At 40.7% G+C, this 23,816-nt stretch overlaps 1 protein-coding gene across 10 annotated transcripts in view; it reads right to left on the bottom strand.

The window, feature by feature from the left end:
• The window catches only part of CTCF (CCCTC-binding factor), a 36,674-nt gene that overhangs the window by 11,577 nt on the left and 1,281 nt on the right, over positions 1 to 23,816 (bottom strand). The window contains exons 2-8 of one of the 10 annotated variants that reach the window (XM_074881840.1): positions 21,221 to 21,349; positions 20,599 to 20,744; positions 19,018 to 19,136; positions 16,414 to 16,526; positions 12,599 to 12,726; positions 1,469 to 2,261; positions 635 to 805 (exon numbers count right to left, since the gene is read on the bottom strand). In XM_074881840.1, coding sequence (XP_074737941.1) covers positions 635 to 805; positions 1,469 to 2,261; positions 12,599 to 12,652 — 1,018 coding nt within the window. In that variant the 5' untranslated portion in view covers positions 12,653 to 12,726; positions 16,414 to 16,526; positions 19,018 to 19,136; positions 20,599 to 20,744; positions 21,221 to 21,349. The remainder of the gene's footprint in view (positions 1 to 634; positions 806 to 1,468; positions 2,262 to 12,598; positions 12,727 to 16,413; positions 16,527 to 19,017; positions 19,137 to 20,598; positions 20,745 to 21,220; positions 21,350 to 23,816) is intronic. The other 9 variants (XM_074881838.1, XM_074881845.1, XM_074881842.1 and 6 more) reach the window with 9 other exon arrangements.

Raw genomic sequence — 23,816 nt, 5'->3', positions numbered from 1 at the left:
TCCCTTATTTTTTTATCACTTAGTTATCTACAAATTCCAAACCACCCAGTTAGATATAATGTAAGTATGCAGAGAAAAGAAGGGATATGAATTACACTTCTTTTTTGGCATAAAGGTCACAAGAGGCTTAACTGCAGTTCAATTACCTGTAATTTTATCCCCAGAAAATTTAGTAAGGACCAACAGAAACGTGCTACAGTTCCCAGCCGTAAGTTTTATCAGTCCAGTTTATAAACTATTCCTTTGGGTTAGGTTTTTATGTTATTCTCAATTCCCTTCTGTTTAGCTACAGCCTCATTCTCATCTTACTTTTCTGCAAGCAGCAGCAGCAACACAAAGCTTAGAACACGAGTACTAATGCCCAAGACAAATGGAATGTTTCTATAACTCCAGGTAATTTCAGATCAAGCCCAGGATCAGTTTTATACCTGTGTACAGGACAAGCTCTGCACTTGACCTGGTCAGGCAGAAAACAACTGCATTTGTATGAGAAAATGACAGCACTGTATGCTGTTTTCCTTTTCAGCTTGTTCCATAGGAGGAATTAGATTCAAGATAGATCCATCCTGGTTTTGTATCTGTTCTAACGACAGAGTGGATCCTACAAAACCAGCGTACGCAAAAGCAAGAGTACCTGTGTGAGTGTTGAGGTGGTTCCTCAGCAATGTGACTGTCCGGAAAGCCCTGCCACAGAGGTGGCACTTATGTGGTCTTTCATCAGTGTGGCTTTTCATGTGGCGGTCCAAGTTGGAACGACGTGGACAAGTGTAACTGCACAGTTCACACTGGAATGTCTTCTTTACACCTAGCCATGAAGGAAATCATCTTTACACTTGACAGTACTGTGGTCTACTGCGTAACAGAAGAGATCAGCAGGGAAAAGGAAAGATTCTTGGAGGTGTAACTACTAGAAGGAACCACTGTGTCCCATTAAAACCAACTGCATATCCTTAGCAACAGTCATTGCCTATGGCTGGCTTGGCTTCAATTTTCATTAGTATGCCAGCACTCAATGTTCCTTTTCTACTCTAAAAAGGGTTCCTTAACTTACAGTTTTATTAAAAGTCAAACATACCTATTTCTGTATTTTGCACCATCTACCTTACCCAGCAATTGGTTAGGAAAAAACCCACAGAACTAATTAGACTGTTGGTTCCTGATGTAAACTATGTGTACACAAACTCTTATATATGTATTACAGCAAAGAGAAGAATCTTTTTCAATTGTAGCTATGGGAATACTAGTGCCACAGCATCACACTTGAGGAAAATGAGCTCCTTTATAGCCTAGATGGAGGAGATGGAAGGTTTGCCCAAGAAACAATAGAGCTGAGCGCTGTTATATGAAGAGTGACATTGGGCATGTCTGCTTTCCTCCCACTTGCATCTACTCAGTCACTTCAATCATATTGCAAGGTCCCAACACAATAAATAAATTTTCAAAATCCACTTGAAGATGGGAAGCTTACCTTTCTTTTTAATTTTTGTTGGTTTAGGTGGCTTCATATTGCCCACCACCTTTTCCGCATTGACCTCAGACAACAAACCCTCCTGCTGCTCCTCTTCAAAGTCATACACAGAGACATCCACATCTTTGCCTTCCTCAGTGTAGCGAAGCTTACTCTTTTTGTTTTTCTTTGTTTTTTTGGCTGGTGGCTGATAGTCTGGATCTTTTTGCCAATTGGGATCTTCCTGTGGCTGAAGTTCACCTTGCTCCAGTGTCTCCACCTCACCATTTGCACCCACTTTCACTACTTGGAAGCCTTCTGGTAAAGGGAGGGTGTGACAGATCATGGGCTCTCCCTCTTGCAGGCCTCCTTTGGAAACCTCATTTTCATAAGCTCCCTGAAGCTCTTCCACAGACGTGGTGGCAACAGGTACAGTCACTGGTACAGGTACTTGGACCAGCTGAAGCTCACCAAGGTTTATAGGCTGCTCTTCCATATTAACAACCTGAAGTGTTATGATCTGCGTGTCATCCACCGTAGCCTCTGTTTCTTGAGGCACTGCACCTTCCATTACTTCAGTCTTCATTTGAAGAAGAGTTGGATCCAGCTGTTCCATCATCACCATCTGCACACCACTGCTGACATCCTGCACTACTTCACCTCCATCTGCTTGGTTTGGTGGTATATGACAAGCATCGTCCTCCTGCCCACCTTCACGGCGTCTTTGATAGGTTTTTCTCTCCTTCCCCTTAATAAATGTTTCCGATTCCTCCACAATAGCTTCGACTGCCTCACCTTCCATCTCACCTTCCTGCTGTAAAAACAAGAGAATGAATGCTGCACACCATCCAATGTATTTTAACAACTGCACAAACCCCAGAGAGGGACAAGAGGCCTAACTGAAAAAAAAGGCTCAACAGCACCACCGTACTGCGATCGTATTCAGAAAACAGGATTTGAGAACTGTAGGTCTTCACTAGCCTATTACCACTGTAAACCAAGGCAATCACAGAACACTGTCTCAAGTGAGACAACTGTACCAGTTTCTTGGAAAGGAAGAAAAGTAAGGAAGAGAGATTAAGTGATATGCATGTTCCCATTTCTCAAAGACCATAAATCCCACAGGCAAGATGTACAGCAGTATTATTCCTTATTGAGCTGGTTTAGTCACTTCACATAGCTTAGCAATATCAGAGGCAGTCTTTGGCTATAAATTTTAAAGGTACGAAAATAACATACTGTTAAAAGTAAAAAGCCAGCCTTAAACAAATTGTTACGTTTCAGAACTGCAGAACTTTTCCAGGAAGAAAAAGCACTAAGAACAGAGCACAAGAACTTAAGTCTCACTGGTTTCCATGTCAAACAACTGCTACTTCCTGTATGCTTAAACTTCTCTGAACAACAAAACCACAAAAAAAGGACATAATCGAGTTAGTCAAGTATATTTCTTGTAAGCAGAATGGTTCAATTCCTGCTCCCACTTCTGGGCACCGCCTGGCCCCTGAGCAGAGCAGAGGATGATGCACAGTGCCCTCTTCGGGCCGAACGAGACGCAGCAGGCAGACAAGGCTCAGGTAAAATTTTACTTCGATTTTAAATCATGTGGACTCAAATTAGATTTCTCATGATACCTGGGTTAAAACTGTCCACGCAGTCATAAACAAACAACAATACTGAAGCTCAGCATTTTGGTGGGCCTTAACTGTAACTTTGAAAAATAGCTGTACGCAAGCATAACATTGAGATTTTCTTCCTCCTCAGACTATCGACCTTTCTTCTTTGCAGTCAGGGTAAAATATGAAATTCCTGTATTCTCATTCTACAGGAAGGTTGTTTCAAGAGTAATAATAGCTAAAAGAAATTATAATTTTGCAGCTGTCTTATTCCCCAAATGAAAATAATAAAAATCATAGTAAAGGAGTATTTTCTAAGTCTACCTCTGTTTCAGGTGGTTTACTTAGGAAAAATGAAAGCAGGTTCCACAACCATGTCAAATACATTCCCTGAATCAGGATACAATTTACTATACTCCTCACTTAAGTGTTAAAAAGGTATCAAGGTCAATTTTACTGCTGAAACAAGTAACAAAAATGCGAGTTTCCTGACAAAGCTTGTGATAAAGTTCTGATTCCAATTCCAGGTTTGCTAAGATACTTCCACATTTTCCTATTGGATTGACTGGCCTCTCAGATCAGGTAACAGAACTTACTTAACCTCTCTTCTGAACGCAACACTTAAATCTCACATTGTAATACTTTCAAATATCTACACTGCATCTTGCATCCTCATTTCTGAAACACAGGCTTATATACACAAACATGAAACAGCTGTCAGTCTTCATTAGCTTTAAGAATTACAAGACATGTAATTGCTACTATTTTTAGAGAGGACCTTGCTTTTACTCTACTGCCTTTCCTAGCATCCTCCACTTCTGTTGCAAGAACAATATAGTTCACATTGTTCTTCGGCCTGCTCAGAGCAGGGACATCTATTCATATGCTGTCTCGATATACAGGCTGTCGTGGGCAGCAGCAGTCTCCAGGGGGCACCCAATACCCAGAAATACTGACATATGGCTTCATGTGCGCTCCCTGCAGGGATCCGGCCGCTCCTTTCCTTTACCACCCATCAGATTCTCAAGTCAGAGCAAATCCATATGGACAAACAGCTGAAGTACACAAGATGATGTAAGTACTTAACACTAGCCAGCAGGCAATCAGAATGGAGTGCTGGTCTTTGGCCTGCAGCAACTGCAAAACAATTGGAGCAAATTGTTTTTCAATTATCTCAAGTATTTGCAGAGAGAGAGAGAGGAGATGCCTCTTCAGGTGACCAAAAGTCTCTGGAACAAGAAAAGGAAGGACAGAGCTAAACAAAATATAAGTGCGTGGTAAATGGCTGTGGGTGTAATAACAAAAGATTTAAGATGGAGGGAAAAAGTGGCAAAAGCCCATCTGCAGAGCTAATGCAATTCCACTTTAGTGCCTTGTAAAGAAACAGAGCAGAGGTCAGCAACCTTGACACAAACACGTGCAGCTCTGAGCAGTTCAGGTGGGGCTCTCATAAGGACCTTCACATTAACTGCCAGCTGTAATAAGACAGCTAGGTCACCTGGAAATAAGCCAACAGGGCAAGACTTGCCAATGTCCTCTAGGGTCCTGCAGAAGCAGGTCCTCCAGTGGAGTAGTAGGAAGGCATCATCTCACACTTGCACACCAGAAAATCCTGTGTCCACCAAGGAACAGGTCACCCACGCAGACAAAGACTTTGGCATATGGGTCATGCTGTCAGGAAGGTTTGCCAGCCTAGGAACACAGGCTCACACCGTGACTAAATAAATGCCCGCAGGCAAGGCTTAGTTTAAAGGATGCTCACAAGGAGGGGTTTACCTGCGTGTGAAATAAGTGGAAGGACTCTTATAATCATTCAGTAACGAAACTAAGACACCCCTGTTTCTTCCATCTCCTCTTGTTTCAGAGACACGTATCTCTTACCCTAGAGTTACCTGTCACTACTCCAACATCCTCCTGCGAAAGCCAGACCCCAAAGCAGGCGGCGAGGCACGGCTGTCCTCCAGCGGCGAGCCACACGCACTGCAGCGGCGCGGCCAGGACCGTCTCCTGCCACCTCCTCTTTCACTGCGACTCTACTTCATTCTGACTCGGACCTCCTGTATTCCAAAATTCAGCACATGGATGGGCATTTACTCCTGCCTATTCCACTTGTTCCTTTCAGTAAATGAGTATGAAAATTACTTTTTAAAGTAGGCTCTTGCCAACAGGGGAAATGTTTGTAATTTTCTTTAAAATACTGTAACCATTCCACATTATATTAACAAAGTACCATAAAAATACAGAAATATACAGAAGGAGTCTCAATTGATGTCTTGGCCAGCATAAAAATCTTGCCAAGCTACCAAGATTTCTTCCTGAGGAAGCGTGGATTTTCAAATTATTTCTACAACGAAGGGGACACAGGATGGCCTCTAAACTTAAGAGAGGAAAGGGGACTAGGCAAAATGTAGGGGCTCTTTCCTATTAAATAAGATCTCTGGAAAGACTCTTCACCCCTGCTGCAGTGAGCTTTGCGCTGTCTGTCCACATCATTTCTCAATCACTCTGTTTTAAAGTATGTTAGCTTTTTTCCTTTCCCTGTACTTTTTTTTTTAAACTTAATCCTCCTTTTTCATGAAGTGGGTTTTAGAGGAAAGTTTTGTATTTATTGGAGGAGTCACCAGAAGATACCATCAACTCACTGGATGTGGTCCTGTAGCTTGCTGAGGATTTTCCATTTCCACTAGTTTTAATAGAAGTGGATCTTCCTCAACTTTTTACAGATTACTCTCCTAGAAATTACCCAGCCAAGTTCTGAGAAAAAGTTTCCAATATTTCAGAGGACACGTGCTGTTTGCTACAACTAAGACCATTACAGCGGAACACTAGGAATAAAAACTGCTGAATTATGTCTTACCCATTCTCCCCACCTTTTATCTTCAGCTCTCTTCCTACTAGTTACTGTACCTTATACCAATAGCTTAGCTCCACAATGACTGAATCTAAAAAGGAAAACAACGCAGCAGGTTAACAGAAGATGATTAGGTAGATCAAGACTGGAAAAAACCAAAGAGAAGAGCTTCCAGAATAAGGAGAGTGACCGTGGCAAGACCAGAGAATATCTGGTATCAACACTACAATTCCCAAGTAGTAGCTCATGCTAGTCTTTACACACGTGCTCACTCAACGGGCTCTACCAACTCCGATGAGAGACTGTGTCACTAAATAGCTCCATGCACTGTCACAATCCAATTAGCCAGGTTGAAAGTTGTGACGTCCAAACAACAGACCTAAGCTTTCTCAAATAACTGACAGGCAGCTCACCTAAGAAACTGAAACAAGCAGAAATAAGATGGGGTATGCATTTGATACAACTGACACCTTATTCCGATGACAGGTATCAAAAGGTTCCGTGAGAGAAAGTAATTTAATGCCAGCAGCCCTACTAACTGCAGCACAGGAGAAAGTCTGAACCCAACTACAATACAATCTTTTGCCATTCTGGGTCCTTTTCAAAAGCCTCACACTTAACCAGCAAAGCATTCAGCTTGAAGGTATAAACTCTTAACATTCAGGAACATGATTTTAAAAAAATTTCCAGTAGAGCAAGGCTGGTAAAACTCACCACATCAACACAGAAAGACTGAAACATATAGCATTCAATTAATGCAGTCCTACAACAGTATAAATCTTAATTGTAGAAGCATTAAGGACAACTTGCTGTAGATGTCAATGCAGACAGTATAAACCCAGAGACAGATGATTATATATTAGGATGGCTAGTGCCTCGCATGTTTTTCTAGCTGGGTTATTTATAATAAAGCTACTGTCACAAAGAGGTATTTGCCAGCCTCTCAGCCAATGTTAAAAAAACAAACCCTGAACTGCATCAAGCTTCACAGACCAAATACCAGCAAAATATTTGGTTTTTGCCAAACAAGGCACCGTCACTAAAAACTGTGGGACATTCAAAGAAATTGACAAGTAGATTTAGTGCTGTAATATACCATTCACTTCAGGAAAAAAAATATTTAAAAAAAATCAATAGAAACAATGAAGCCAAACACCAGCTGTCAATAATTTTTGGACATTCATGAAATAATGAAAATATCAGCAGCTACATTAGCGCAACCGAAAAAAACAATCCTGCACCACATTCAGACTCTGAACTCAAGTCAATCCACATCCCACTCCAAAGTTGTCATGGCTTTGACACTTATGGATTAGCCACTTATTAAAATTGATACAGGAGCGGAAATAAAGCACTATATTAAAACAGGGGAGACTCATGTTTCTCCTGCATACCCTGTGAACCTTTGAAATCTGAAGAGGAATAAGCAGAAACTCCACCTAATAGTCTACAGTTATGCAGAATTTCTGCCACTTAAAGCAAGAGAAAGATTTAAAAAACCTCCACATCCAACAGGATTTATGGACAAACAGGCTTTTTTTTTTTCTTTTTTCCCCTTGCTTGCAGTCAATACGTATGTCTGTAAGTATTTAAGGATGTTAGTAGATGCAAAGTAACTGCAGGAGTGCTTGGACATTCTTCCTCCCCATCGTGAAATAGCCACATCTTTCTTCTGAAAAGCCTCCCAACTAAGCATTGTCAAAGATAAGGCAGTTTAACAGGTAGGCAGCCTTTGCATTTCCTCCAGCAGGGCTGCCCTGATAAGAGATGAACATGGTATGCATGTAACTTTTTCTAAAGCAAATGTACATATATAAAACCACAAAGCATTAAGTATAGCCCTTCCTAGTGCTGCTCTCAATTCACTATTCACTACAATTGCTCCCAACCTCTAGATGGGCAACAAATCCAGAATATGAAGTAGGTATATATGCAACCTCTTCTCAAAGAGCCCCTCCCTTGGTTTAAAAGCATGCTGATTCTTGTTCTCCACACAGTGTGGCACTAGAATCAAAAAATCCTGACGCAATTTGGAAAGTGGTAGGAAGATGCTGGAAGAGCTCTGTGTAGGACCACACGCCCCCAAGCACAGTTTGTGAGCTTGGTCTCAGCACTTCACAAACGCGGCTATAAGGTTCTTGAACTCACCGTGGTTCTAGGAGTAGTTCAAGCATGGTACTACGCTCAAAAGAGGCTCAGCTGGACCTAAACTGGCTTTCTGCAGAACTAGCCTAAGACCCACAGGCTATCCAGAAGTCAGATTATATACAAATTTCATACTAGACTCTAGTCCACTTCTGTTGCCAACTGCCCACGGAAATACACAATAGGTGTAGAGTTACTTAAGCATCCAATCATAAATAAAAGTACAAAAGCTTAACAATCTTGTGTTGAATTCTTTAGGAGCAGGTGAAAGAGGGAACCAACTTTTTCCTCTTTTTTTTCTTTTAAAAATAAGGAATGTATAACTACTTGACAAAGCTTAAAAAACTTTAAGGAACAGGTAGCATCCCATGAACAACTTGAGAGGGGATATTTTCACAGTGCTATCCCATGCAAAACACAAAAGATTTACTACCAACAGTAGAAACTAGAAAGCTGGGATAAGTTTCTTTTATTAAGTAATTTTCTCATGCTGGAAACTTAAAAGCTTTTATTTGCCTACTGCATTAAATTCCATAGCCACTCGTTATGACTGCTACACCCGCCTCCAGCTGTTTTCTCTTTTTTTCCTTGCCATTTACAACACTGGCACTGAAAACAACAACAAAAAAATCAAATATACTACTTCAAATATCTATTACAGCTTTAAATTAAAAAAAAGGCAGTCTCATTAATTCACTATTCAGCAATTACTTTGAGAAATATTTTAACATCTTAGAGTAAGGAAAAGCAAGAAAACTAGAACAGAATAGCAAACTTCATCACGGGTTAATAAATGCTTGTGCTTTTTCTGTGTATGAAAAGGGGCCTGCCAATGTAAAGAAGCCCCAAGAACTATGTAAAAACGCTACAGGAATGACAGCTGCAACTACAAACATACAGATGTAGGATGGTTTCCTTAAGCACTGACCCTGCATAGGGAAGGATGCCAGCTTTGGCAGTGTCTGAAGGCCTGCTGGTGGTTATCTAACTGGGGTGTCTGCTGGAAGGCTGGCCTCCCTAAATAGGGCAGGGAGAAGAGTACATTCTGCCAGAGTGTGATTCAAAGCTTCTAAGTGGATCCCTGCACTAAATTACCATCTAGAGGAACCTATCTTTCTTCCCCATTAACCAGACAGGAGACCAGATTCTTAACTTGCATAACGTTTCATAATCCCTCTAAGATGTGAAAACAGCATTGCTGCTGAAAGAGATGCTCTCATCTTCTCCCTTCCTTTGCATTGATAGAATAGTTCACTCACCATAAAGAACTCGATCGAGAACTAATTCCAACTGAAAACCAATGCAGGGAAAAACAGTTAATTATGTTAGAACACATCCAGTTTCTGATCCGATTCCCCACACGAATGCTTGGGCAGACAGAGGTAAGGGAGCAGGTTAAGAGTACCAGGGCCACCTTAAGAGGTTAAGAGTAACCTTAACAGGTTAGGACTGCAGCAGAGCCAGCTTAAAGCTCTAAGGAAACCACACCACTAAGCACCTTGTATCCCGGAGGCTAGGTGGCTGCATCCCTCCACTTTGTGCCATCCTGACATCCACCAAGTACACGCTACATTGAAACTGCTTTCTCTCAAGCATCCTGCAACCTTCTGGGTCACAGCCAGTTTGTGGGCATCTTCGTGTTTAAATACAAAAGCATTTAACTGATCAAACCCACACACTACTATTTTATTCAATTAGTTGTTAATTGTGAACCAAAGTTACCTTTTACTCGGACTTACGTGAAGGTAGCACACTTTGGGCCAGATGTTATCAAAAGTAATCTTTACCTTTTACCCTGATGGACTCCCAAGAGCACAGCCAAGCCATCTCCCTGGCTACAGGACATTCATTTCTCACAGCTAGCTTGGTGCAGAATTAGAATCAAAATGCATCCTGTGACATTTCTACAAGTACCTCCAGCCTTCCCCCCCTTTTCTTTTTTTTCTTTCCTTCTGTAACCTACAAAAGTAATCTTCCTAGTTGCTGCTCCTGCCCAGGGATCTTAGCAGAGCTCTTTCAAACATTCATCATGTCTCATGAAATAATTCAAAGTGATGAGAACCTTCAGTCAGCACTGAGCCCTATTTTTCAGTCAGCGAGTAGCATACACCTGTGATTTTCTGCAATTACTCAGGATAAAGTTAACCTGTTACTTTAGATCAAGAACTCAGTGGAAGACATGTGCAAGACATGAAAACGGTATATACACAGGGTCACCCAGCAACAGAAGGAAACACAATTCCGTATCTCTCCTCAGCTGTTTGCAGAACAAGCTCCCTCTTAACCCTTACATCTGACAGTGGCAAAAGGCCCCAGAGTCACGGCTCTTCCAGAACTAATACTGCTACTTCTGCTGTAATAAGCTGTAGCCTGCAATGGAGAGGAAAGCATAATACAACGATGTCAACCACTTGAAACATGCACTATGAAGAAAAATAATAATCATTTTAAAAAATAAATCACTGCAACTACTGACAACAAATCCCACACATATTCAAGTCACTTGGGCTATAACCAACTTTTAACTTGACATGGTAAGCCTTCATGAAGGAAGCAGTCTGGTGGGAGCATTTCGGCTTTATTTTTGGAAATACAATTTTTTTCCTTGTTTTTCTTTTAGATTTGGAGAATTCAAGTTCTATTGAGAACGCAGTAGGGACAATTTTAGTAAATATTCTTGTTCTTAAACCTTGTTCCATTCCTTAATTTCTCATTCCACTACTATCTTTCTTTTAAATTTTAAGTTTTCCCTATTTCTTCCAATAACTGCTAGTGCAGTCTCACTAGATGACACTAGTTCTTTAGTCATACACAGTGAAAGCAGGGAAATGTGAATTAAACAGTTTTGTATTGACCATTTTTTTTGGAAATGCTTTCCTTTTTAACATATTAAGAAAGGTATTCTGCTTTGCTAACCTGACAGTTCATTTCAGAAGGACAGACATGCAATTTTATCAGGTGTCAAATGCAGAAAGATTTACAATTTAGAAGGTAGCAGTCACAGAGGAATTAATTTTCAGGTGATCCCAGATCAAAAAACTCATCAGTCCCTCCCTTTTATAGTTCTTCATAATATAAAAATGATGAAGGGGCTCACAAAAGACCACTGGAATACCTGAAGGTAATAAATTGAGAACAACGGAAAACTATTAAAACAGCCTGTAAAATCCACTGCCACAAAAAGTCAAGTCTAATACTGTAGGTAGATACTGGAAAAGGTTAATAGTTTTAATCAACATGTATTTGTGGTCATTCTTCCCCTCATACATTAAGTTAGGCTTTCACTTAGCAGTTTGGTAATAGGCTAACAGCAAAAACAAGTGTTTCTTCAAAATCAGTCTGACCAGAGCAGGATTCTTTGGCCATTTGATGCAGTGTTGCACGAGATCAAAACAGCAACACCAGACACTACCACACCCGAAAAGAGACCAGTGCAACAAGTTTCATGGCATTCTGGAGACTTCATAATAAGCTACAAGTATTTGGATTTTATTTTCTTCTAAGGCTTCATCCAGATGAACAAGTATACAAGAACAAACTTTTGGGGAACACCTATTCCTTTTATCTTTGCACGAGTACTCAGTAAGTAGTGATGCTCTGCTTGAACAAGGGAATCCAGGCTTCAAATGTGAGGAGCAGGAAGTGCCCATTCCTGGGATGGTAACGTGGGTCCTACCCCGTGAACTGCCCATGCAGTAACAATTAGTCACCTCACAAATTACACCCTGATGCATATAAGGAAAACTAAACTCAGTGCTAGTTAACTTAATGTCAGGCTGTCAAATGTAGACATGTAGTTTACTGTTGTTGCAGCAGGGACAGGAAATTCCAGGAGTTTTGGAAACACCTATGGCAGAAGGGTGGTGGACAAGACAAACTCCTGGAGCCTAAATTAAGTCATTCTTACTTTTGAATCACACATTGCAGAAAAGTTCATCTGAGTTAATAAGCGTTGGAACAGATATAAACAGAATCAAAGCCAGGTGAACCCCAGACAGTGGCCCTCATGCTGAAGTTTTAAGCAGTTTAATCCACTTTATACACACGTTTAATTCATTTGCATTCATGTTCCAAATATTCTTATACACCGAGCCCTAGAAGTGCCATTACCATCAGCCTTCAAAGCAGATGAAGCAATAAAAGAAATCCCACAAAGGCACTTGACCTTGGAGGAAAAAAAACTTTTCCACCAGGAGTATGGCCTCAATTTCAAACACACTAACTCTGTCAGAGAAGCTGTCCCTGCCTTTTAAACTGCCCACTCATTCCCACCCACATCACCCCAACTATTCCTCCTGTTAGTGCAAGCATTTCTAAGGCTGCGGCTAACTGGTCAGGAAACTAATCCAGGCCAGAACTCACCCAGCCAAAAAGATACTTATTTCCATCCAGACCAGGTCTCTGGTGTGCCCAAACACTCAGGCCAGCCAAAAGAGAAGCACGGCAAGAGGGTTTCGTCCAGCACAGTGTAAGCTTTAAGTGTTCAGGAAACTACTGCCTCGGCATGGAACACATACCACACTTTAAAACCCCTTAATTTACATTTATGTTCTTGACGCTTCTGCACTTCTGCCTGGACTGATTTGTTCTCTTCATGCTGGCTATTCTTCATGCAGCTCTTGATGTCAGAACACACTCTGGAACAGAACAGATGAGTCGTACTAGTGAAACTACATAAAAAAGAAAGGGAAGAGAAGGGGAGGAAAAAAAAAAAAAGAGCACTGTTTGAATGTTTAATGCTTGTTTAACAGAAAATGTGTAGTCCCACACCTCTAAGAAGAATAGCATTGATAACTGCTTGAGGACCCCTTCACTTATCAAAATAGCCTTGAGCAAAACGAAAAGAGTATTTTAATCAGCTTTAATACTTTTCACCAGGAAGAATGAACTCCTTTTACAAACTCCTCTCTCTACCTCTTCAGCATTTACAGGTCTTACAACCCAAAACTCTGTACACCTCCTGTCAAATTAAGAGCGCAATATGACATTTTAGAGCTGGTTATGCCTGCTTCAGATGGTATTTTTCCCCTGTGCTGTGGAATGCTGAATCACAACACCAAAGCAGTTTTTATTGTTAAAGGGGTGTAAATTAGAGCAAGTACAACCTGTTACGTACTGTCAATGCAGCAAGTAACACTATCAATAAAGTAACAAAATCAGCTCTAACACAATTCTAACCCTGTTACCCTGAGGAAGAACAGCCCTCAGCTCGCTGAAGAGTTGCGAAGCTAACTTCGTTACCCTTATCAATTAAGAGCTTAAAATATTCACATTTACAGAACTAAAATATTTACAACACAGCACATTATTTCTCATCTGTAATCCTTTTCAGTCCTCAGCGTGCATACATGCTAGAAACCCTGGGAACAGTAAGCAACTCCACAGGAGTAATTCTCAAGCAAGGCACATACTCTTGCTGCACTCAGTGATGCGGGCCAAGCAGTGTTGAATTTCACACTAGTTCTACGCCCTTTGAATTTAAGTACTTTTCTCCCCCGGTTCTTCTGTCATTTATTTAGTACAAGGCACTCAAGTCTGGGTTCTGGCTGCATTTTTTCTTTGGCAAGTCTATTTTTAATTGTTTATCAGCTTCAAAGAGCACCACTGATAAGAAGTTTGTTGGAGCTGTGGATACTCAGTGATAGTGAGCTTTTAAAAAAGCATTTGCAATTGATCTCTTTTTATTTAACACTTACTCTGTAAAAATCACATATGCTATATACATTCACTGACCAGAAAAGGGGATGCTCAGAGGATACGTGGGGTGTGCTCTGCTGCTAAGGGCACATTAAGACTGCTGACGCAAGCTGCATCCTTGCCAGGTTCTGTGCTGGTGAGAGCTTGCGCACATCGGTGGTAGGCATATAAAATAGTTACTGTTAGTCGCTAAGTTTTTATTCCTGGCTTGTAACCCTGGAGAAGACTACCATTTTCTAAAACTTAAAAACTTGTAGATTGACACAGAAAAGTCTTAAGTGTGAAGGACTTTCTCCATTCAGAAGACACTTGATGTAAGGCAAACGCCTCCCGCATGGAACTGTACCATCTTGGAAGTTTCATCACTGGACAAAATACACCAGGACTCTTCAATAGAGCACACTTAATTGAATGGAAGCATCCTTTTATCTACGGCTATTCTTTTATCCTAACTTTGGGCTTCCTGAAGTTTTGAATCGAGAAATAGTTTTCTTCCAATTTTTAAAACCTAATCTTCTGCTTGACAAATGACCTGACAGCAGAGAGATCTGTTTTGTGTTAAGATTGTACCCAAGCTCTTAGTAGAGGAAAAGAGAAACAAACCCATAACAACTGTAGTTCTTTTCCACGCTATAGACAACACAAATTCAGAAGAGTTTACAGGGGTATCTGCAGATTACAACTGATGGTAAGTTAATGCAAGGCCCTTCTCTCTCTACAAGGTATTGACTCTGCTTAAGGAATTAAGTTACTGGAGTTTTTTTAAAGAGATGGTTTGAAGTAAGCAGCTCAAGACACCGCTCAAAGAATATCAACCTACTAATGTTCAACCCAAGGAGCAAAGTTTCCCAGCACTGCAAATATACATACTTCAAAAAAGCAAGGCATACTTTTTCTGATCCACTCCATGGTAATGTCCCAGAGGGGAGAAAAGCCACTCCTACCCTCCTTTACTGGAAAGATAGCCTACTTCTGTTACAGTATCCAGTGTATTTTCTGGCAGAAAATACCTTGCATGAATTTACATTCCAATCAGATCTTTGACATATGGGCAAGGTTTGATACGCTTGAAGGAAAACAGGGATAAGCTGAAAATTTAAGTGCTCCACATGTCCATTTTTGAGCTTAGTACACTGACATACACAGGAAAGAGCCCATTAGAGGGCTGCCAAAACGGTGACGTGGCGAGAGCACAAGACCTACAAGAGCAGACTGACACGGTTAGCTGTGAGAAGGCCAAGGGGAGAGCTTGCTGCTACCTTCAACTAACAGGAGAGCAAGGAGAAGATGAAACCACGCTCTGAGGTACACAGTGAAAGGACAAAATGCAACAGGCAAGCTGCAACAATCAGAGCGGTCAAACATTGGAGCAGGTTGCTCCGAGATGTTGTGGAAACGCTAATCCTTCAGCTATTGAAAATATTTGCTAAATACAGCCCTAAATAACCTCATCTAACTTCAAAGCTGGCCCTGCACTGAGCCAGGGGCTGAAAAGGTAGCACAAGAAGTCCCTTTCAACCCAAATTATTTTACCATTCTCTGGCACTATATGAAATGAAGGATATGCTTAAACTTCAAACACAAATCAGTGAGGTTTTTTTCATCTACACAGTTATAACTATAACGCTCTTAGAACGGAGAGATTTATTGGTCTCAGCATTCACTTCCACACAAGATCTAGAGGACCTGGAACACTTCTGCAAGATGTCCAACACTGACCAGTTCTTTAGCTAACATGCAGAATTACAGTCATTCTCGGCAATCTACCAGTGACCTGCACTTTCAGAGCAGTGAATATACAAAGCTGCCTAGTATTTAAGAGTACAGCACTAGAAGAGCACAGCCTTAGTGTATCATTGTTTAGGAGACACAAAACCAGGTGTGACAGGAAGTCAAAGAAGGGCTGTACAAAGACTATCATCAGACAAGGCTCCCATATGAAAAGGTGGAAGCAGTACTGACAAGGGACCTCACTACTTTTTTTAATTTGCAGAAGAAAACCCAGGACCACAGTGAGTACATCGAAACTAAGAAAAAAAGAAAAATGTGTCTTTGAAGAAATAAGGATCACTGTGCGCTCTTTTCTCCAGAATCTCCAGAAACAAGAGGTTACATGTTGAGTGCCAGAAGTGGGAAGAGGCAGCTCTGGGACAAGAACAAATGGTAACACATCATAGCAACCAACAACTGCACTGGATCGAGTACTTCTAACCAGGAAGAGCCAGACTGATAACAGAACAGGACAAACATTTGATGCTATCTCCCTTCTTTGAATCTGGTGGAGCTGGAGAAAAGATCCCTAAGCATTTGTTTGCACAAGCCTCTCAAAGCAGATGTCTCCAAAAACATTACAGATGTCCTGTCAGGCAAGTCAGACATCTGAATATTTGATAGTCTGCTCCATCATACTGTCATGGAAGCTGCCAAATTCTTCTTCATGTAGGTCAAAATGCTGGTAGAACAGGGAGAGGATGCAGCTGCTTCAACAGGACAAAACTATTTCCACACACACTACAGGAGCCAAGTAGAGACTTCTCTGGGCTCATATAATGCTCTAGTAGCTCAGCGTAGGTAGGAGTCAACAGTGGTCATTCCTGAGCAGGAAGGAAAGGAGTGCATTAATATGGAAGGTAGGCAAGGATCAAGTAATCAATGAGTACCTTTTGAGAATTCAGTATTGCCACAGGAAGCGATAAATCTCTCTTCAAAGATCAGAAGTGGCAGTAAGTTATATACTCAGCAGGAATGCTGGATAACACTAACTTCTTCCATCCTCCAAAAAGAAAAGAAAAGAAAAAAGGTTTTAACAATCTGATAAGCTTTGACTGAAACTACTAGCCTTCAAAAATTTGATTTTTTTTCCAACCTGTAATCTGAAAACTCCTGAAGTGCCTCTAAAGGGTCCTCTCGCAGTACATACTGGGAAAGCAAAACTAAAGTTTATATTGCACCTCCACTGCAAACAGTTTAGCACATCGGAGAAAGCTACTGTTTTAAAATGTAGTATTGTTACACTTACGACAAGTACATACAACCCAAAATGGGGCATTTTTAATTCAGTATTATTTCCTGCTTTCATTTTAAATCTCTGGATGTTAAAAGTGGTTTCAAGGAAAGGGCTTTGCAAATCAAAATACAAGGAGACAGAGAAACTACACAAGAAGCTTAAGTAATTGGCCAAAAATCACTACTGGTTCTACAGCAGTGAAAAGCTCTTCCAGGAGCCAGTCCAGAGCAACGATGTCTCTTTCATCATTGAACAATGGGAGAATTCAATTCCCTTGACAGTGATTTTAAACATACAGCAAAGTTTACTGCTCTATTTCAAAAGAGTAAAAAATGTTTACAAATATCTAAATGCTGCCATTACTACTTGTGGTCTCAACCACCTTTTCAGAAAGCCTCTACTGCAAAATATTTTGAGGCATGGTTCCACAAAGGCTTAAATCAAACTCAGAGCTGCAGTTTTTCCACATCCACTGACATCTAACTGCCCCTCACGTCTTCTTTTTTTGGGGGGGGTGGAGGGAAGGGATGGACACACACAGGAAGCAAATTCAGCTGACCAACTCACTGCCTGGAGATGCAACTGCCAGCACACAAGTGGAAGGAGATGGGGTCACAACAGGCCCGATGCGAGCCAACTTAATTTTCCAGGGAAGCCATGACTTTTACTTCCCTAAATGTGATGGTGTTATTCCCAACATAGCAAGAGCTGTTAAATTCACTTGTATAGCTTCTTTCAACAGGCTGGGGAAAAAAAGAAAAATAAATTCCTTTCTCCAACACAAACATAAAAAAATGCACCCTTACAAGGACAGATCAGTGTCCATTTAGTCCAGCAGTCTGTCTCCAAAAGCTCAAGCAGGGAATGCTGTGTAGGGGGAGCAGTCAGTCATGTCTGGAGTTTACCACCCTCATCCCAACACCCAGCCACGGGATTAGGGATCTTAGCCTTGGGACCTGCTGATCCCTTTCCAAACCTACAGTGCCTTCACAATCTCTTACTAAAAGAGGTTTTCCATCAATTGTGATCTCCCCATTTCTCCCTCCTACAAGCTCCAGGCTCACCACAACACTCACTGCATCCACCTGCATTGCCTTGTGCGAGTGCTAGGAACCACACCACAGAACAGCAATCAGACTGGACACAGACGGAGTTTCTGCAAAGAACACAAGCGGCAGCAGCAGAGCTGCCCTGTTGGCCTTCTCACAAACAGCCAGGAGAAGCTAGAACTGCCGAACTCGAGCATCAGGTGCTTCCGTTGAAACTACCATCCAGAGCAGCACGTGGATTGTATGCCAGTTAGCTCCGCAGCTGAGAGTTCTCAAACTTACATTTCCCCCTTCCCACCTTTTTAACATGTGTAATACATGAAAAGTACTTTTAGCTTTCAGCAATCTCCACCTAGAGATGCTTAGTCCACCATGAAGGTAGTCACTGTAACATTCTGGAGAGCTCAAAGCGTCAAGCACTTGTGTCAAGTCTCCACACGTGATGTGTTATCATAGCTCAAAAATTATTAAGTGTTGTTTACTCCTTCCACAGCTTTACTCTCCCTAGTTTCATTCCTGATTAAATCAGTATTTTACTCAACATCCACTTTAAAACGAGGATCACTGCATATAAAAAAATTTTACACAATACATATACATGCACTATATAAAATATGATTCAATAAACAATTTTATGTAACACAAGATAAATAATTTTATAAAGCTATATTTCCTGAAGTGGATTCAATAAAAATCACCTTGCTTCACCCCCACAGAGTATCTTCCATGCTGTGAACTGGGAAGGGAGAAGCGCTTTAGTGACCCAGGCTTGGGACTGGCTGGACAGCAGCACCGCTGACCAGGTCCTAGGGCTACATGGCAGACAGCAAGCTGAACAGGAGCCAGCAGTGTGCCCTGGCAGCGAAGAAATAACATTTTTCCTACCAACAACTCACTAATACTATAGTCACAGATAAGGAATTTTACACTCACAAGTTTGGACTAAATATACGGGACACTATTTTGACACACCTCCAATATATTATATCAATACCTGCTCACTTCCTCCTGTTCAGAAGGTTTTACTGGCTTCATCATGTTCTGCATTTCTAAACTTATCTCTTCAAAAAGAGGGAAGCTGGTGAAAGAGGAGAAGAGATGCTCCCATCTTTTTTCTTTAGCATGATCATCTCTCATTTGATCACCGAGTCTGACCTCTTATGAATTACAGATCTCTAAATGTATGTGAAACAAAAGAAGTTTAGTACCTTGCAGCTGGCTGAAGCAATTTCCAGAATTTTTTCCACAATCTTGATTCAAAGATGTTAAGAAATTAAGAAATACACGATTGCTCTTCATATCACAATCCAGTGGTTAATCACCTCCACTGTGAAAAACAGTCTTTTAATTTGAATTTATCTGGCTACAAATTATTGTTGTGTTTGTCAGCAAGATTAAAAAAAGCTCACTAATATCTGGTATTATCCTTGCCAGGGAGGTATCTGAGGACTCTAAGTCACCTGTCAAGTTTTGCAGGGAGGCTGTACAGTGAACTCCTAACACTTCACTGCATGGCATTACTTCTTAGGTCTCCATCAAAATGGAGATTAATCCCCCTTGCAGACAGTAATTTGTTTGTTTGTTTTTAAAGTGCTGATGCCAGAACCATACATAATATTTTGGTAATGACTTCAACCCACCCCACACAGGCAAGAATGCATCTCTACCCATTCCATTAATGCATTCAAGAACTACATTTGCTTCTTTGTCACAGCATCACCTTGGAAACTCATGTTTAAGCTGTTTATCCACTATGACTCCAAAATGCAGTTCAGTCACTGCTTTCTAGGATACCATGTGCCTTGATTTAAATTCAGCTGAATTGCCTTGTTCCCAGGTGCCCAGCTTTACATACAGCAAGCAGCCTTAGCACACACCTCTCAATGGATCTACCTCACCTGACAATCATGATGGCTGCCTTAGCACTTTACACGAAGCATAATTTTATCATGCAAAAGGTTTTCAATCAACAGACATTTTGCACCAACAAAATCAGTAATGAAAACAAACTGTGACAACCAATTACTGTTTTTTGCTGAACATCCATGGAAACTATACAGTCTTGTACACCCCCGGAGTAGTCCTGAACTACCCTGAACTGAATGGCATTTACGGAATATAAAAATTAGTACTGAATAACAGTAACATCCTCAACATCAAGAGAGATACCTTTAAGAAAGTCAAATAATAAATTTTACAAGCTCCTTTTTCCTCAAAGCCTTATTTACTAGGATTGATTACATACCTTTCTCTCTTTGTTAACTAAATTCTGTACTAATAATAAATGGGAGAGCTGATAATAATGAAAACTATATATATTTTAACATCATGCAGTGCTAGTCAAATACCCAGGGTAGCTCAGGTGTCTCTGTACAGCACTGCATTACTAGCTGCCATGCTCATCCACTCCATCTCCTTTTAGTATCGCTGTATCAGCTCTTCTCCAACCTCCTGGAATTTCCCTAGTGTTCCAAAGTGTAACTATACAATATTCTTTCCAATGCTACAGCTAGGGATATTCCAGTGTTAAAAATGGAAAAAAAAAAATACACTGGCCAAGGTAAACATCTCTCTCACCTCCCAATGTACTTTGGTGATGGGTTTTTTTGGTGGGATTTTTTCATGTTTTGCCAGCAGAGGCATTTCAGAACTTTCAGAACAGCAACCTAATTCTGAATACCTGAAAGAGGGAGTAAGGATTCCTTTAACATCCCTATTAAGGCAAGTAATATTCTTTGTATAATTGGACCAAGCTACATTCTCCTCTACTTTACAGATAGCTACTTTACCTGCTGACGTTTGAGAGACATACAAGCTTCTAATTGTGATGCATATTAACACAAAGGTGTATTTCATGCTCCAAACAATCTGTGATTTGGCTTCTGTTTTGTTAGAATTTGACAAGTTCAATGATGTCAACAGAAATTTTTAGATTCTGGGGAAAAAAGAAGAGAGGTAAAGTAAGATCTTCAGTATAAGCTGAACTTAGTTCACAGTCTCTTTACATTTGAGTGAAGCTTTTCAGTGAAACCCATGAAGCTTTAGAAGCTTCATGGGTTTGTTTCTACAGCAGAGAAATAAGACAATGCTAACGGGTGACAAAACATATTTGGGCATACTACCTGAACTACAGGGTGTAAAGAAAATGCCCTGTAGCACAGCTTGCTGCACTACTACTAGTAGAGTATCGCTCCCCTGTGCTACCTGGTCAGCATATCATAACTGATCACTGCACCTCTTGCGCTTTTAAATGCTTTTAAACATACCTGGCTTCACCTCTTAATAGCAACTCCACAGAGCACACTGAAATCCTTAGGTAGCTGACAGCAAAAAGTGAGAGGACTGGAACTAAAGGGTCTCTAAAAACAAAACTTTACATAAGAAACGCAGCTGTAAATATCTATGACTTACAACTTCATCTGTAGGGATAGTTAAAGAATAATTCTTCAGGAATCCATTTTATCACAGATGTCCCCTAAGTAACGCACATTAACTGCGCCATTCTTGAGAGCTGTCTCTGTACTACTTCTGTATTTTCACCTGTTAAGAATCATATTGGAAAGACATTAAGACTTGATAGTTTCCATGGTTTTATAATACTAAATGAAGGAAACTTCACTTTAGCTTTCATTTCTATTAGACACCAAAACTGAGTTGTTCAGTGTACAGTTACCTGAACATGAATACGACCTGAAACATAAAACTCCCTACCCACCTCATGTTTATTCTACTCTTCTTTTCAAAGTTAATTTTGTTAATCAGAAAATACTGAGAGCACTGAGCTGAGCAGTTACTATTCAGTTTTCATATTAAATGTCTCTAGAATAAGCATATCTCACTTAATTCCTGAAGAATGACAGTTTATTGGAGAGAAGGGGGAGCAGCAGCAGAATAGGGTGTTTTAAAGGAAGCTCAAATATCCTTCAGTACAAAAAAAGCAACATCTTCAGTTACAGTCAGGACAGGACAAAGATTCTTTCTAAGTTTCAGCAAAAAAAATCAGAAAAAAACCAAAAGCCACGCTCTGAACCATTTTTAGGAGCAGTAAATGTAACCTTTGAAGAAAAAAAGGAAATTTCCTGGATCTGTGAGTGTCTCTAAGACCACGCAGCAATGCAGAGCAGTAGGACTTGACACTGTATTGAAATTTCAAGGTTTAGTACAACAAAGACTGAACTGGGCATCTGAACTAGAGCCAAACGGATGGACAGAGGTTTAAAGTTAAGCAAACAAATCAGTACAGTTCAGTAAGTTAACAGAAACAAAACAACCACCAAGTCAAAGCTTTGGTTTCTTCCAGCTCCAGCGTGGAAGCTGCAGACTAGCAGTTCAGTGTGTGCCTTCACATGTGCAGGTAGCAGCGGTGCCTGCTCCTTACGACATGTATTCCTGGAGCACGTACAAGCACAGGAGGAAGCAGCATTTGCCATTCTAATGCTCTACTACCCCCCTCAAGCATTCCCCCTCTGGTAAAGAAGAGGTAAGAGAAGCAAGAGTTGCCAGGATGGGTGAATCAGGGAGTTTTTATGCAAATATAATCTCTATATATAATGAAATAGCTAACATACAAAAAAACTGTTGAGACAGAACAGGAAGAGCTATCCAGAGGTCAGAGCTCACACAGCTGGCTGTTACAAGTGATGAAGTACGAGGGATAAGGGCAAGGAATAGGCTGGCTCTTTCTTCTCAGAGAGCAGATAAGCCTAATAATGCTCAACATGTGACTTCCAAAAAATCTTCATTAGAAAAGCAGGAGTTCTTGGACATGAAGTGCTAAGGGGAAGAGAAGAAATTAAGTTCCAGAGCAGGCTCCATACAGAAATTCCTAAGCAAGTTAGTAATCACATATAATTAGATTTTTCAGGTAAATGCTGAATAAACAGAAGAATAACATGGGTCAGCTTCTGGCATTTTCAAGACAACAGCAATGGTACCGCATCAGGCAGGTATCAACCTGCAGCCACAAGAGCTGGGAATGATACGCACATATTAGCCATGGTTCATGTTCCAGATACAGCCTGCTAATACGAAAAGCAGTTCTTGAAATAGCTCTTTCCCTCAATAACGCTTCAGGCATGAGTTGCCAGCAAACTTAATGCTGTAGTGACAGTTTCCCAAGCTCTGTCTGAACTGGGCGAGACTCACTGTATTATTTCAGTTGCAGGGCCACTTGAGGCTACAGGAACCCAAGTTCCACACCTTTTGCTCAGACATTGCTCCTCAAAAATATCCCACAAAGTTTCAAGAGCGTTAATGAAGCCATTCTGTGCATCCTAATAACCCTTCTCATGTATAGTGTTAAGTTGAGAGGACATGAGAGCTGAGCTAGCCCTACACATCCAGAAGAAAAGCAAAATGGAAGCAAAAAAATAAAATCTATCAACCTAAAAAAAAGGGAAAGCATTGCTTTGTCCTTATGCTAAAATTGCTCCTTCCTTCAGTTCTAATGATGTCTTCTGTACTTAAGTGCTAGGTATGGCTTAAGTAAGAACAACAGCTTGAATACAATATGGAGCTATTTCTTATACCCAACAGACTCCTGCAAATTCAACAGGCTCTGCAGAAGCAGAATAAACTGGAGAACTTGAAAAAATATTTACACACTTGCTGCACTGAAACAAAACACACATATACTGGAAGTGGTAAACAGTATTTCAGATGCTTCTAATAACACCTCTGGAGTTTATTACCAGAATTCAATAACTGGCAGGAGGCGAGGAAGAGCCATGCATTTATTTAAGGGGGGTGGGGGGGGAAGACTGGGTAAAAAAATAGGAAGTCACAAACAGGAAAGCGAGCTCATTCTCACCAGCAGGCAAGTCCTGAGGATTACACTGAACAGAAAAGGATGCGTGTAACATGACAAAACCCCTGCATCAAAGTCATTTCACAAAGCTGAGGCAAGGCCAAATCTGATACCGTATAAATACATTTACTAAAGAAATTTAAAGTTGATGTAGAGAACAAAACGCAAACTGTTTGGACACAGAGCATGTGCGATTTCCTC

This window comes from Strix uralensis, chromosome 12 (genome assembly GCF_047716275.1).
Source record: "Strix uralensis isolate ZFMK-TIS-50842 chromosome 12, bStrUra1, whole genome shotgun sequence".
NCBI lineage: Eukaryota > Metazoa > Chordata > Aves > Strigiformes > Strigidae > Strix > Strix uralensis.
The sequence above is the reverse complement of the archived record's forward strand: the minus strand, read 5'-3'. Positions and strand labels throughout refer to the sequence as shown.